The following is a 14,641-nucleotide window of genomic DNA, read 5'->3' on the forward strand; positions in this document are numbered from 1 at the left end:
ACTGATTTTTAAGAGAATGTCTAAAGAAAGATTGTGCTTGCAAATCATGCTTTTCCTTTCCTGTTCTTATATGATCATTTTCAAGTATAAAAAAGGCTAACTGAAATCAAAGTTACTAAAGCCAACTTTCTATGATGTTTACAACACATAATCAACACTTACTGAGCATAGCATATGTTCACTTCTTTTCAAAATGCCATTGCGAAAGTATGAAAATGATGACTGCATTCTAAGGTAACAAACATAAAAACATGGTGTAACTTAGTACACCTGATTTTGCTGTCAAAATCCTCACTGATCCAGTAGTAAGTGCCTCAAAATTGAATTTTGCTGTCAGTCTTGGTGATGGCCAGGGCCAGGTGTAGACATTTTACAACTAAGAGTGAACTTACAAGATTTCGGATTGCTGTATTTTATCCAGAGTGCAATGACAGTGGGGGGTGGGTGGTGGGGTGGGGAGCATTGGTGTTTTACACCAAGCCAGCAACTATGCAAGCAAGGCAGCCAGCCCTGTAAACAGAAGCCACATGCAGAGAAAGAGCAGCATGCCCAAGACAAGAGCTGTCAGGGCTTCAATTACTTTACTACATACTCTTTCATATTCTATACCCCAAAACTTTTCACACAGGCCCATAACTTGGTAATTGTAAACAAGAACATAAATTGAACCCTGACAGTTAAACAGGCGGCCAGTAGCCTTGTGATAAAGGGTCAACTGGTGATAATGAAATAAATTATAAATTAAAAATGTATACAGAAACTGTACATCATAAAAATTCCAATACTATAAATATAAATACTTGTGTGTGCTCTGTACTTAATACTATAACTTCTTCTACTGTATTTCATCAGTTTCATCAATTTCTTGTCTTATTTTAAGCACATAACAGAAAAAAGCATTGTATAAATGTAATTGTTTGCCATGGCTTGAACTTGAGCATGACCCACAAATAACTCAGGATGCTGTTGACATGCACAAATGGGATTCTTCAGTTGATACTAATTACAGGTGCAAAACTCTAAAACTAAATGTTTCATAAACAACTGTTTCAATTTAACAATCTCAAGAATTACAATCCATATATTAAAATCCCATAATGCAACTTATCTTTAAGATTTCCTTATATTCCAACTTACTTGTGAAGATATGATGTTGTCATCTCTTCTTGCACATGTTTACTCTCCTGACACAAAAAAAATAGTGCACATTTTTTTAAATTGCATTATTGGGATTAAACATATTAAATTCATGCAAGCATTGTCTACAGTAAAAAAGATACTTTCTTTATAAATATTTAAGCAATCATTCATATACCAAACAAGTCTTCTACTGGCCAAACACGTGCATATAAGCATTCACATATTCCATATATTTACTCCCAATATAGGTAAGAAGTAAATCTACAAGCTGATGAGGAAAAGCTAGGTCTCCAACTCAATTACCTCTACTCCATTTCACTTTGAAAGAAAGGAATCTTTTTGGCATCAAGGTGTCACATTTTTGTTTTTTTAAGTGTTGCACAAAAACTGACTCTTACACATAAAAACAAATCTCAGATATTTCAGGATTTTAAAAAGTGGTCATAATAGAAAAGGGGGAACCTTTCAAAGCATAAAACAATGTTTTATCCAAACAAGAACATTTTTGTAAGTTCTTCCATTGTTATTTTATGAATTTTTATATAAAGCTGTGATTTTTAATATGTAAAAATAGCAGAAAAATGATCAAGGTGTTAAAATATAAAAATTGGAAACCATTAACATGGCATGCCATGCAGTAGCTGGCACAATGGACAAATTTGTCAAGTGTTTTGGAACTGCAAACCTACAACCACAACTACATGGGAAGTAACTGTTGTTGTATCACTTTTCTATACATTGCTCCTATTAGTTTAACAACAGGATTTCAAGCCTTTTTTGAATGTACTTTTTTCATGGTAAAGCAAGTAAAATGTCCACACAGGACAATGTTCCAAGTGTTTCTTGAAAGTTCTGTGGCAAAGTTCTCAAAATTGCTAAATATTTTGTGATTTCTCTAATTCTGGTTAATCTTAATTTACTTTAGGATGATTTAAGTTTACTTAAATGACAGCTATACATTTTTTTTACATAGACACAAAATTTTGAGTGTTACTTCAGAAACACTTCTTTTTTTTACAGTTTTGGGTAAACTGACATGCAAACAAAATATGTTACTGCCTAAAGATAAGAACAGTTAAAATTCTTGTATAATTTTAGTTTTAGTATTATTTTAAATTATATCTTCTTGACAATTTTTATGCATTAATAAAAATGGACAAAATGTTTTCAATAGAAACTTTGTCTGAATGAGAGATTATCACTTTGAGTTAAAGAACCGGTGTTGCTAATTGCAGACTGCAAAGAGACCCTAATGAGCCACATGAGATGACCAATACTTTCTACCGCATCAATGCTAAAGAGATGTCACTAAACTGATGATGCAGCTTTTTGATAAATGTATTAAACAACTGCTAAGACAAAAATATCCCAAACCTCCAATTCTCAGTTGAGTTTCCCCCTCCCTTTGTCCAGGCTCTCAGGCTAAGTGAAGTTATCTGACAGCTTAGTCCATATATAAGCTGAAGTTTACTACAATGATATACCGACACACCCACACATCTGTAAAATTTTATATATTTCAGAGTCGAAAATGTTCATCTCTTTTCCACAAAAAGGTTTTGGTAAATCTTTGCTCCAGGGGACAGAGTTCACTGGTCTACCAAGCACCACATAACATTTAAGGCCTGTGACATTGCAGCAACAGAAAAGACATGGAGGCAACCAAAACAGGCAGCAACCCAACAATCTATGAGCATTTTCTAGTACCACAAAATTATATATTGGCCTTATGAATCACCAGAGAGCATGCAATAGTCTCAATGCTATGCTTCAATAATCTTGGAAAGACCAAGCCTAACAACTAGAGATGAGGGGCCTAAGCCACATGAAGCAAAGAGGATATACAAGGTCTGAGCTACTTGAATAATAATAGGTAAGATTCCCTTAGTTTTTTTCATGTTACGTTTTTTTGGGTTTTTTTTAATCACGATGCTGTGACCTCTTGCTTCTTTTAGGATCAACATGACTGGATGTATATTTGATAGTATACGTCCAGGTAAGGATGTGCTTGAGTCATTCTGTCACAGACAGGCTATGCAAGCATGCAAAAGTCACGTGTTCTCTCAATACATAGCAAGACTTGTTCATGGGTTTCCTCATTTGTATAATTACAGTTGTAAAGTTTGAAAAAAAAAAATGGTATCCTTCTTAACTAGGGTCTATGAACAGGTCTACCTGAATATATTTATAAATTGTATAATACATTCTCTCTACTTTATCAATTATCATCAACCACAAAAGCTAACTGCTGCATTCACAAATATCATTAACTCCCAAATAATAATAAAACTCCTTTGTCTAACCAATACTAATGAATCCTAACAAGATATTATTAAATGATGAGTCATAATAATAAGTGGAAATTGATAAAACATAACATTTCAGCTAAAGGCAGACTCATTGCACAGAACAAGATCACAAAATAGAAACCAAAAAAATGTAGATCACAAAATATTAACAAAAGATGTAGAACAAAGTCAAAAAAACAGTAGCAAAGACATAGAATAAGTTAACAAAATACTAACAAAGATGCAGAACAAAGAACAATATGAGGGCTGGATGCTGCATTCAGGCAGCAAAGGGCGATCACTGTAAATTTCTGTTTATCCCTCTTCTACAATTTAATATGAAATAATTTATAACGATGTACCCCACCTTTACCTCCAGCAGCTCCCTCAGAACAGTCACCGGCACTGTAAGGAGTGTATTTTGCAAATGTAGGTTTGTGCTATAAGTCTGCAAAATCAACAAAATAATCTGTTTTATAATGTCACATATTTAATAAAGGTACACAAGGCACTATTTTTTTTCCTGGCTCGTGCAATTCATCTGAGCTACCAGCTGTGCATAATAATCAGCAAAAGAAGTGAAAAGTTTACAGATCAGTTGTGCAGAACAATTTTCCTCCTCAACTCTGTGCCTACCACTGAAGGTAATACAGATTACTGCATTCATGATGAACGATCAACACAAAAGTGCATTGTGTTTAAACACAAACATACTGACCCCGCAGTAGAGGCAAACATAATTTACACATCATTTTAAACAGCATTTCTTAACTTATTAAATGCAGTACTCTTTAAGTAATATTTGAGTGAAAGAGGTGACTGGAACAGAGAGAAATGGTCAAGATAATCACAAGACCCAAATTAAACCCAAAGAAAAATTATGTATTACATACAAATAGAAAACAGCATTTTATTACAAATAATAATAGAGGGAATTTGTATAGTACCATATCCTGATCCTATGGACAGGCTTGCGGCACTTTACTAAAACATGAGCCAAAAAACAGATAAGGACGCATGTAAGATATCATGCAACATTTTTGTCTAGAAAATGCCAGATAATATGAATGATATCTTGCAAGCTGCTCAAACATGCCCACATAATCTGAAAAACTATGATCCATGCTACAAATGTTCCTGTCCACACCATAAGTCCAGTTATGGAATGTAGTATATTGAAAATGATATTCTAAATTCAGTCTCATTAAGTAAAACATCAAAGAACTTAATGAATTATCCTTGAAGTACATTCATTCAGAGTGCTAAGTCCCTAATCACAGAATTCAGATACCGTTGTCATTTTGGCCAAAATGAGAAAACAATAACTACCAATATGGCATTCTTCTAAGCAATATTCACATACCTTCAAATGGAACCCAAACACCTAATCAGATGTTTTATTTAGTAATTAAAGGGATTTAATTCATGGAAAATTTATCTTCCCTTATTTCTTTGTTTTGTTCCCGAATGATGTATTTCATTGCCAAATGCACTTAGTGACAGTGATGCAGCCTAACAAACCATTATCCATTATCTTCATAATATTGTAGCGTAGCATATTTTCAATAAAACTAGCATGCACACCATCATTACTAAGACATAAATCATGTGTTGACGCCAATTTCAAGGAACTTCAAAGGTCAGGTTCACAAGCATAGCTAAACACTAGCTTAACTGTTAACATAAAGCTGTCAGCTGAAGTAGGCATTTGCTAACTGGTTTTACATTATCTATACACCTTATACATGTACCTATTACAGACTGCTCTGAAAAATGTGGAAATATCACGTTCAGCTCAGGTCAGGTCAATCCCATGCCCGGTCCGGGCGTAGGGGGGACCGTCTGGCAGCAGCAACAGACAGAATTTTCCACCCGGTCCTGTCTTGAGCAGATGAGAGCAGGTCTGGCATCTCGCGTTCGGTCCATTCTTTGATGTTGGTGACCCAGCTTTTCCTCGGACGACCACGACGACGGCTCCCTTCGAGGGTTCCTTGTAGGATCGTCTTGGACAGGGTGTTGTGGCGGGTGACGTGACCGAACCAGGCGAGCTTGCGCCGCTTCACTGTTGCCAGAAGGGGCTCATGTGGGCCCACGAGAGAGGTTACGGTGCTCCGTACGTATGCGTTGGTCTTGTGTTCGCGGTACGAGATGCGGAGCAGCTTTCTCAGGCACTTGTTCTCAAAGGCCTGGAGTTTCTTCTCCGTTGCGGCAAGCAGCGTCCAAGTCTCGCAGCCGTAGAGAAGGATTGACACTACGAGGGACTTGTACAGCCTGTGCTTGGTACTGAAGCTGATTGAGTTGCTTCGCCAGATCCTATCCAGCCTGGACATTGCGGATGTTGCCATACCAATCCTGATACGGATCTCTGCTGTACAGCAACCATCTCTAGTCACGTTCCCACATGTAATATTACAACTCAATGTTAATTATTTTTTACTTTTGGTAGATCTATTTATATGCATTCATAATAAATAAATCAGCATTCATGGGTGTCTAAATCTTCAAAATTCTATCACTTTTCCAAAACTTTTCATGATTATCATGGAATTTTCCATGCCTATGAAAAGACAACTTCACTTAACTTTCACATTAACTGCCAAGCCTGAGTAATTCTCAGGATTAATGCCAAGATTAAAAAGTATATTTAAATGACTTGAATCAATATCTATTTTTCTTTCAACAGCCAAACCAACAGACATGGTTGTATACCCAACAATGAGTTTCTTTGGTTTATGTAATACCAAGCTCTGAACATCGATACCTTTTTCCTCTGTGTATACTTCTCAACAGGTTTACCTGGCTGTACCTACAGGTCTAACAAACACATCTCCAGTAACACTGACATCTACTGTTAACTATAACCAAAGCAATTTTTTTATCAGAAACAAACCTCTTTAAAAGAAGTATAAAAAGTGTGCTATAATGGAAACACTAGAAAAAGCAGCAAAATATCTTGAAAATCAAGTAAAGGGAGACTCAGAGTATATTAAATGTTTTATTAGGCAAAATTCATTATTGTAAATCAGACTCCCTATGCTGTTTGACAGAGTCGGCATTCTAAACCACAGTCAGGAAACATTGGCTATCTGTGTCTTGCCTCAAACTTCCTCTACTGTTTTTAATACCTACTCTTTTTTCTTCTTCCAACCCCACTGCCAACAGCCAAGACCTCCAGTTTAAGGTGTTTTTCATACTTGCCAAGACCACTTCCTCACTGTCTTACTTTACTCTATTGAAGAACTTAATTACCCTTCAAGTACATTCATTCTTTGGTATTTTAACGTTAAAAAGTTTTTGGTGTGCTAAGTAAACATGCCTAGGGTTGCTTAAGTTTGACAGTACAGCAGAGGTGGGGAATCTCCAGCCTACAAAATCATTTGATCAAGGCAATCGCATATGTCAGTAAAACTTACAAGCTTTTTTCGCACACATAAATGTATATTAAATCAATGCCAGGACAGATACATAGGCATCTTGTCAGCTGACTGTGGCCTATATGGACAATTCTGGAGAATTATGCACTCTATGCTGAGACTTCCAGGTTGGTGTTGGCTGTTGATATGAGTAGCATTCTTCAAGCATGTCGGCTCATACAATTATTTTTTAAAAATGGTCGTCATTGCTGTGTACCTTAGTGTACAAATCATGCCTGCATGTGTCCAATGCTAACCTTTCAAGGATTTCCAAAGGTTGAGCAAATAAAAAAGCTTTGATTGGTAAAAATTTGCTTGGGTTTATGCAAGTTTGTGCATGTACAAGCTAGCCTGGGTGTGTGTGTGGCATTTGTGTAGATACTTTACACAGGAGGAGGGAGGAGGTATGTGCGTACTAATAATCATGATGATATTATTTATAACATCATTGTACTTTCACTGCACAATCACAAACAGAAAATTGTTCATTAGGAAAAAAGGTTATGTTACTATATACTTTGTCTCCTTTAGGAACTTTCTAATTATAAACATTTTTTACAGACTCCAAACAGTTGTTTCATGATGCTTTTCATAAGAGCAGATCATTCTTTTCGCATACCATACGAAAAGGCAGATTGTGATGACTCAGAAGACAGCAGAACCAGCCAGGTTGAAAATGCAACAGTGTGTCCACACTGTGGTAAAACTACAACTTGACAAAATAAAGTAGGCTAACTTTTAAGAAGATAATTTTTATAGCCCGCAAATAGTGTTACATCAAAATGGCCCTTGCAGGAAAAAAACGTTCCACACCTCTGGTCTAGAGTAAGTCATGTGCATTGATCGACTAGACTCCAGCTCAAAACTTCAGTAAATGCAATGTTTTAGACTGTCCCCATTTTTTATGCACACTGAATTTATCGTGCAATAGAGAAATTGCTCTTGCCAAATAAAAGTTTTTTTTTCAAACCTAAGGCATTTGGTAAATAAATATCTATAAATTTTCATGACCTTTCCAAGCCTGCTATTATTTTATAAAATTCCATACATTTACTGGATTCCATGATCACTGCAAACTATGTAGATAATTCTTCATGGGAAGGCATTGTAGCTCAGTGCTCATAACACCTGGCTGGCAACGTCAGCAATAATGGTTATATATAACAGAACGAAAGAACTACAGGAAAACTAGAAATAAGAAAACTGCCTGCAGAAGCTGTAGAATAACAAAATAAAGGTAAAACACCATAGATAAAAAATGTGATCACAACCAAAAGAAAATGAAACAATGGACTGATATTGCATAAAAGCAGATGCTTTGAATATATGTTAAGTGCCTGTAGGTATACAAAACTTGATGCAGGCATGCCTGTATGAAATATTGAAACCAGAGGATTAACCAAACAATATATAGCTGAGTCCTGCAAAACACAATGCAGGAAGTGAGAAGTACAGAGTCAAGAGCTGTCCTTGTGCATATTTGCAGATCCTGCAAGGATGTCCTCACCACATATCCAAGAGATATTATTATATCCTAAAGAAATAGCTTAAAGAACAGACCCACAACAAACTGCCAATTCATCAAAAATATTGACAGCTTAGTGTGATCCTATAAACATCTGAACACCGAAGAAGTTAGAATACAGAAAGGGTAAAAGAACTGATGGCAATAATTTCAATATCAACAATTTTCAAACCTAGTATAACACAACATACAGATAAAGCAAACCTTTTCTTCCATGAAATAGTCATCTTGCAGTTTCACGTGTACACGAAGTCCATCAGAATTTGTAACAGAAATATGATGACTTTTTGTGATGGAAGTGTGTACCTGTTGACAACTCAGTTCTTGACCTGAAAATTTTTAATATCTGGAAAGTGATTTCGCTTGGTGATACTCACTTTTAAGCATTTAGAGTTAATGTTATGTCATTACATGCACTGTAATCTCTTCATTTGGTTGTGAATGTAAGACATGATAATATTTTACAATTGTATTATTTGAATGTTTTAGTAAGAATAGGAGGCATCTGATATTTTAACATAAGATTGTGCTATTTAAATCACGTTTTAGTAAAAATGGGAGGTATTTCATCCTATGAACAGCCAGCTTTGCTCTCTAAGGCATATAAATACTGCTTAAAACCTTGATAAAGCATACAGCCAAGTGATTAATGCACTAGCACAGTGCCAGAAGCATGAATCTTTGCAGTTTAATAACCATGTAGTGTTGTTCTTTCCCCAGCAAATCCAACCTACCCTTATAGGGGTGGGCAAGGAAAGGCCCTGAGAGGAAGCATAGAAAACTTCAGTTAAGTATGTAGTTTTATGTCAACTTATTACTATACTACTGTCGCAAAAGAACATTTAGTTTTGCATTGTACAGAAACTAATGCGGAAATTTAAATCTGAAATTCATAGTACAGAGTGATTTTAGGCCTTGGTGGTCCGCCATATTTTTTACTTAAGAAAAGTGGTCCGCGGTCCGAAATACTTTGAGAACCACTGGTCTAGAACACCTCACTCACCAACAAGATTAAATCAAACCTTTTTCACTAGAAGCATCAAAAATAAAGTTATTTTGTCTTTAAAAATAATTGCCTGCTTAATTTTGAGTCATTTCACCGAGGAATGAAGGTATCTTTGGCCAAAGTCTTTGACAAACTCATATTTGATAGGAACATCTTGTAAATGACTTCCAATCTTTTTCATCATGCTTGAACCCTAATAAATTCATCACATTTAACCACACAAGATTTTTATCATTCTAAAATTATCCCTATTAAAAATATTTTTGTATTTAATATTCAAACATTAATAAAGCCAAAATACTGTGTATATGTGTGTTGAGAGAGACAGTGTGTGTGCGTGTAATGTTGTGATCATTACACTATTACCATTTGCAAATCTGTTCTGAAAATCATTTGATTCTTTGTTGTCAAACGCCTTCCTTGCTGATCCATGTGTATGGAGTTCATGAGCTGGTTTGCTCCAAAGATTCTTGATGCCAGTACTTCGAGCTCTTTTGCTTTGTGGCTCTTTGCAAAAAGAAAATAAAGATAGCATTTTGTTCACAAAGCCTACTATATGGCAAGTTAGTAATGTGCAAACAAAGTAAATCCATCTAGAGCAGAATAACAGATAAATGAGGGCAATGGAACAGGGAGCTGCAGAGAAACAGTGACATGCAGTATAAACTAACAATCCAAACTATTACAAATGAATTACTATTAAAAAAAAAATCAACTTTTGCAAAAATTAGTACAATCTTTAGCAATAATGAAGTTTTAAATGCAGTAAGTATATTTAGCAGTACAGGCTCATAAACTTTTACAGAATTCAAGTTGGTGTTATGAACAAAATAGCAAAATGTTTTAGAAATTTCCTTAGGTATATTTACTCAAAGACAAGCTCATATTGTTATCATACACACAATACCCTCCCATCTCTCTTATACCCAACATGTTTAAAGTTCTAGAAGTGCAGTGCAAAGTTTTAAATTTAAAAATAGTAGTCATCTGGTCATATGCTTGCTCTAAACTGTTTAAAAAATTTGTAGCAAAGAAATTTAACAACTCTTTTTTGAATCAATCTGGCAACCATCTGATCCCTCTCAATGCAATATATTTGTTCACAAAGTACTATCCCTGAATTACTATTCTTAACTACCTGGCAATACTGTCTATCATGCTAACCATCATGTAACAAATATCCATCTCACACTGTTTATAGTATCTACATCCCTTCATACATTGCTTTATGCTCTACTCTTGTAACTCATCTTTATGTTGTTAAATGTGCCTATACCTCACTGTCCACTGGCTGTTATCTTTCATTTGTCATTATTGGTCTGCACAGAGTGTGTGCATTTGTCTTAGTCATGATGCTGGAAAAATGGAGAAAAACTGCAGACTTTGGCAATGAAATGTTCAAAACCTGCCCAACCTAGTATTGCTGGTTGTAGAAAACGGACAGTCATTAGCCTGCCTACGAAAGGTGGACTGCATAGCTGATAGAGATATGCCATCAGCTATCTCACTCAGCCTCAAGAATATCTTGACTTCAATGGGGCAAATGGTTGCACAAATTTTGATGCCACTGGTCTACAGTCCCAGTTAACCTCAGCGCTATATAATTTTAACATATTCTTGGAGAACATAATGCTCAAAATCCTCCACAACCACCATACTTCCATTGGTGGAAGGCCATCAGCAATCTACGCTTTGCAGACGACATATATCTGTTACCAGGCACTGCAAGACTTCACCAACAGACTGAGAGACATTTCACATGCATATGGAATGGAGACCAGCACTGAAATGAGCAAAGTTATGATAAAAGGCAGAAAAAGCAGAGATTGATATGAACAGGGTACTTAGGAGACAAATGAAGACAGTGCTCACACTTGCAATAATATATACATACACATGATATAACAGAGATAATATAAATGTACATGTTGAAATACATTTGCACTGACAAGGCCTGACATACGGTGCCCTTTTATTTACTTGGCAGCAAGTCTTGCCTCCTTAAAGTTCAGTCCAGGTGTACCATATCTTCTTCCACACCGTATCCAAACACTTTGTTCTTTTCAAAAAAAGCCAGACAGTTTTGTAGTTTAAAGAATGGTATATCTTTTGATACCAATATTAGTCTAAAATATATTTGTGATGTTGTTTGCCTACAGGTGAATGAACAGATAGTAGTATCAGCTGACAAAGTACTAGGAGGATGAAGAAACTGCAGTTCAGACACATTTCGTTGCAGTCTGCAATGCCAACGCATTTTTTAAAAATATACACAAGACATATAAAGTATTTGAATTTTCATTGACCATTTGACGGAGATCCAGCTGCCATGACACTTCAGACCAAAATCTGCTTGGGTAGGATGGCTTCACGCTGTTTTTTGTTGTTTATTTTGCATCACATAATAACATAAATTATACCAACCGAAAGAAAAAAAATTAATATTTTTATTAAAGCACTGTTATTGAACATGCAACAACAAATATATAGAGTGCTTTAAAGTGAAGGAATTTTTACAAAACTACATTATAATCACAGCAGTTTAGTCAGTTTGGAGTTACTTATCATATCTAGATCTTAAGTGTCAGATATTATACCCTAATGTTTTCCTAAGACAAGCCAATCATAAATCCACTATTCAACATTAATTAGTTAATACAGCAACAAAGCATAGGCTTTACCCTAAAATCTTCTAATACCGTAAAAGACATTGTTAAAAGAACAATGACATACCACCAAAAACAGACAACTATCTCCATAAAATTGTAATTTAGTGAAAGAAAAAAAAACTCACAGATTAATTTTTTATAGACTTCAGCTCATGAGCAAGATCTATTTTGAATCTACAATGATTCTCAAGGCCTGATGGGATCACTGATAAAAAGTGAAACCACTGCTACTGTCAGACTTTTGGAACTGGTCTTTAATCTTAGCTGGAAAAGTGATCAACTGCCACTAGTCTGGAGTGAAGCGATAATGATTCCTAATCACTAGCTGCAAAAGAAAATTTTACCTAGGTCCTGAAAGCTGTCAAAATAATCCTTTTCTTCTTCAGTGCTGTTTGAGTCTTTTGCAAAACGTTTTCTTTGGGGTTCTCTTCTGGAGTGACCTTCAGTAATCCTTTGAGTCTGGCCAGCATCTTCAAAACTAACCTGATAATCCCCATTATCTTCAAGGAATGAGCTGCTAATATGTTGCACTGACCTCTGTGGTGATACAGAGTCATTGTCAGTTATTTTTGCACTGCTCTCTGCAGTAGCAAAATAAAGGCATTTTCTTGATTTTGGTGTTGTTCCCACGGGAAGTTCTCCTGAAGACAAAAAGTTATTTGATGTATTATGCAAACACCGAAAATAAAGGCAAAGTAAATGATTCAGCTCCTGATTGCCAATGATGTAGTAAAAGGGACTGGTTATTACTGCCTAGGCCTATTTAACATCTGATTTGTGGTTTACTGATACATAGCTTGGATAAGCCCACACCTGCTCCCTTGCATTTCTACTTTACGCTGATATAAATGACCTTTCGGCCTTCTTAAAAGATCAATATACTCTAAAGGTGGTGCACAAACACTGCCATAAAAAAAATTGCCACAGGCTTTTGTTCACATTGTCACAGAAGAATGGCATTGATGCCCCTGTAACAGGATGAAACTTCCTAGCAGTACTAAACGTCTCGGTTCAAACTTCCGATGGATTAGTAAACATTTTCTTGGGTTTATTTATCAAAACCAGCTCAAAGCATATTGTGAGTTGCATAATTTTGCTTTTACAATGTTATTTTATTTCGTATGTCCTGTAATGTTTCGTCCTTTACTTTTATTTCAAGTAAACTGCCAATCGAAGATTCACTTGACTGATAGGCTTTATTTTTCTTCGCTTCATGACGAGACGTTTGGTTTCGCTGCTGTGCCTTCGAATAGTACGCTGATATTTTCAAAATATGCTTGTATAATTTTGCTTTTACAATGTTATTTTATTTCTAGCAAGAGCCAAGTGGAAAGTATTTGATGTGGTGCCCTTATTTACCCAGATTCAGCAGTAAAGCCATATTTCAGATGGAATTCCAAATTCTTAGTTTACTTTCCCATTGTCAAGCAGCTCTAGCATGTAACATGAGTTATCATTAGGCATCAACATACGTTTTACAATTTCATTCACTATCAGTAACATGCGCAGACTATACCGAGACGTTTAGTACTGCTGGGAAGTTTCATCCCGTTACACCCCTACTTTTATACGACGCATTTAAGACAAGAATTTGCTGCTGTTCATATAAATTGACTGCCTTTTTAGGAAGCAACACCAGATTGCATAGGCACATACTAAGAATTTGTCAATTTTCTACAATACCTTTATTATTTAAGCACATCATCCATTTTTATTTTTGTATGTGCATCTGCGATTATTGTGATCTACATGCATTAACTCACACTTTGATGTATTGAAGTAAAATTTCCATTGTCAGCTATTACTATTAATGTTGCATCTACAAATAATTATGTACCCTTATCTCTGAGTGCATCCAATTCATCGGAATATTCAAGCTCGAACAGATATTCATCCATCGTACAAATAACAGTCGATTTCCCGGGCTGTCCACAGGGTACATAACTCTCAGTTGTTCAGATGGTTGCTGTGTTTTTAACGCGGTTATGTATAGAGTCCGTGGTGTTAGGATGGGAAAATGTTCTTCCACCTAAGGGCGACGAGAGGATGGGAATCTGGGGGGAGTGGTGGATGAAAGGGGCGATGGGGGGATGGGTTAGGGTAGGTGTAGGAGGGTTGCTGCTCTTTGACGCTCTTTGTGCCCAGGAAGCATGCAGTGGTATTCCGAACTGTTTGCCAGTTCCTTTATGTTGCCACATTCGTATATCCTAGAATTCTATTGTTTTTGGTGCTGTATTTGTTTCTACTGTTCGTTACTTAAAACAACTTAGTTTTTTTCCTTTTAATATTTTTTTTATAAGTCTGGTATCTGTATGGTTTGCCACCATCTTCACAGTTTCTTTTATTGCTTTGTCGTTTGTTTGTTTTGGTGGTGTTTTTTGGAGGGTACGGGTATTTATCGAGTTTCTTATCTCGGCTTGATTGTTATAGCTCAATCGGCTGTCCATGCAGTAAGTAGATAACTCCGCTGCACGTCTGGTGCTTAAAGCTAGGAAACGGGACCATATGTCACTCCTCTCCTTCATTTTCTGCCCTGGCTATACCCATCCGTTATCGCATTCACTATACAAACTGTCTTTGCTGTGATTTAATTTCTTTGC

The 14,641-nt window shown here is 36.0% G+C and overlaps 1 protein-coding gene across 3 annotated transcripts in view; it reads right to left on the reverse strand.

Moving 5' to 3' along the window:
- LOC112566689 (chromosome transmission fidelity protein 18 homolog) overlaps positions 1-14,641 on the reverse strand; it is a 49,372-nt gene extending 34,731 nt beyond the window's left edge. Inside the window, exons 1-7 of one of the 3 annotated variants that reach the window (XM_025243019.1) lie at positions 13,879-14,641; positions 12,386-12,682; positions 9,739-9,879; positions 9,101-9,127; positions 8,571-8,695; positions 3,802-3,876; positions 1,138-1,184 (exon numbers count right to left, since the gene is read on the reverse strand). In XM_025243019.1, the coding sequence (XP_025098804.1) occupies positions 1,138-1,184; positions 3,802-3,876; positions 8,571-8,695; positions 9,101-9,127; positions 9,739-9,879; positions 12,386-12,682; positions 13,879-13,939 (773 nt within the window). In that variant the 5' untranslated portion in view covers positions 13,940-14,641. Of the gene's footprint in view, positions 1-1,137; positions 1,185-3,795; positions 3,877-8,570; positions 8,696-9,100; positions 9,128-9,738; positions 9,880-12,385; positions 12,683-13,878 lie in introns of all 3 variants that reach the window. The other 2 variants (XM_025243013.1, XM_025243029.1) reach the window with 2 other exon arrangements.

This window comes from Pomacea canaliculata, linkage group LG1 (assembly GCF_003073045.1).
Source record: "Pomacea canaliculata isolate SZHN2017 linkage group LG1, ASM307304v1, whole genome shotgun sequence".
In the NCBI taxonomy this organism is placed as follows: Eukaryota; Metazoa; Mollusca; class Gastropoda; order Architaenioglossa; family Ampullariidae; genus Pomacea; species Pomacea canaliculata.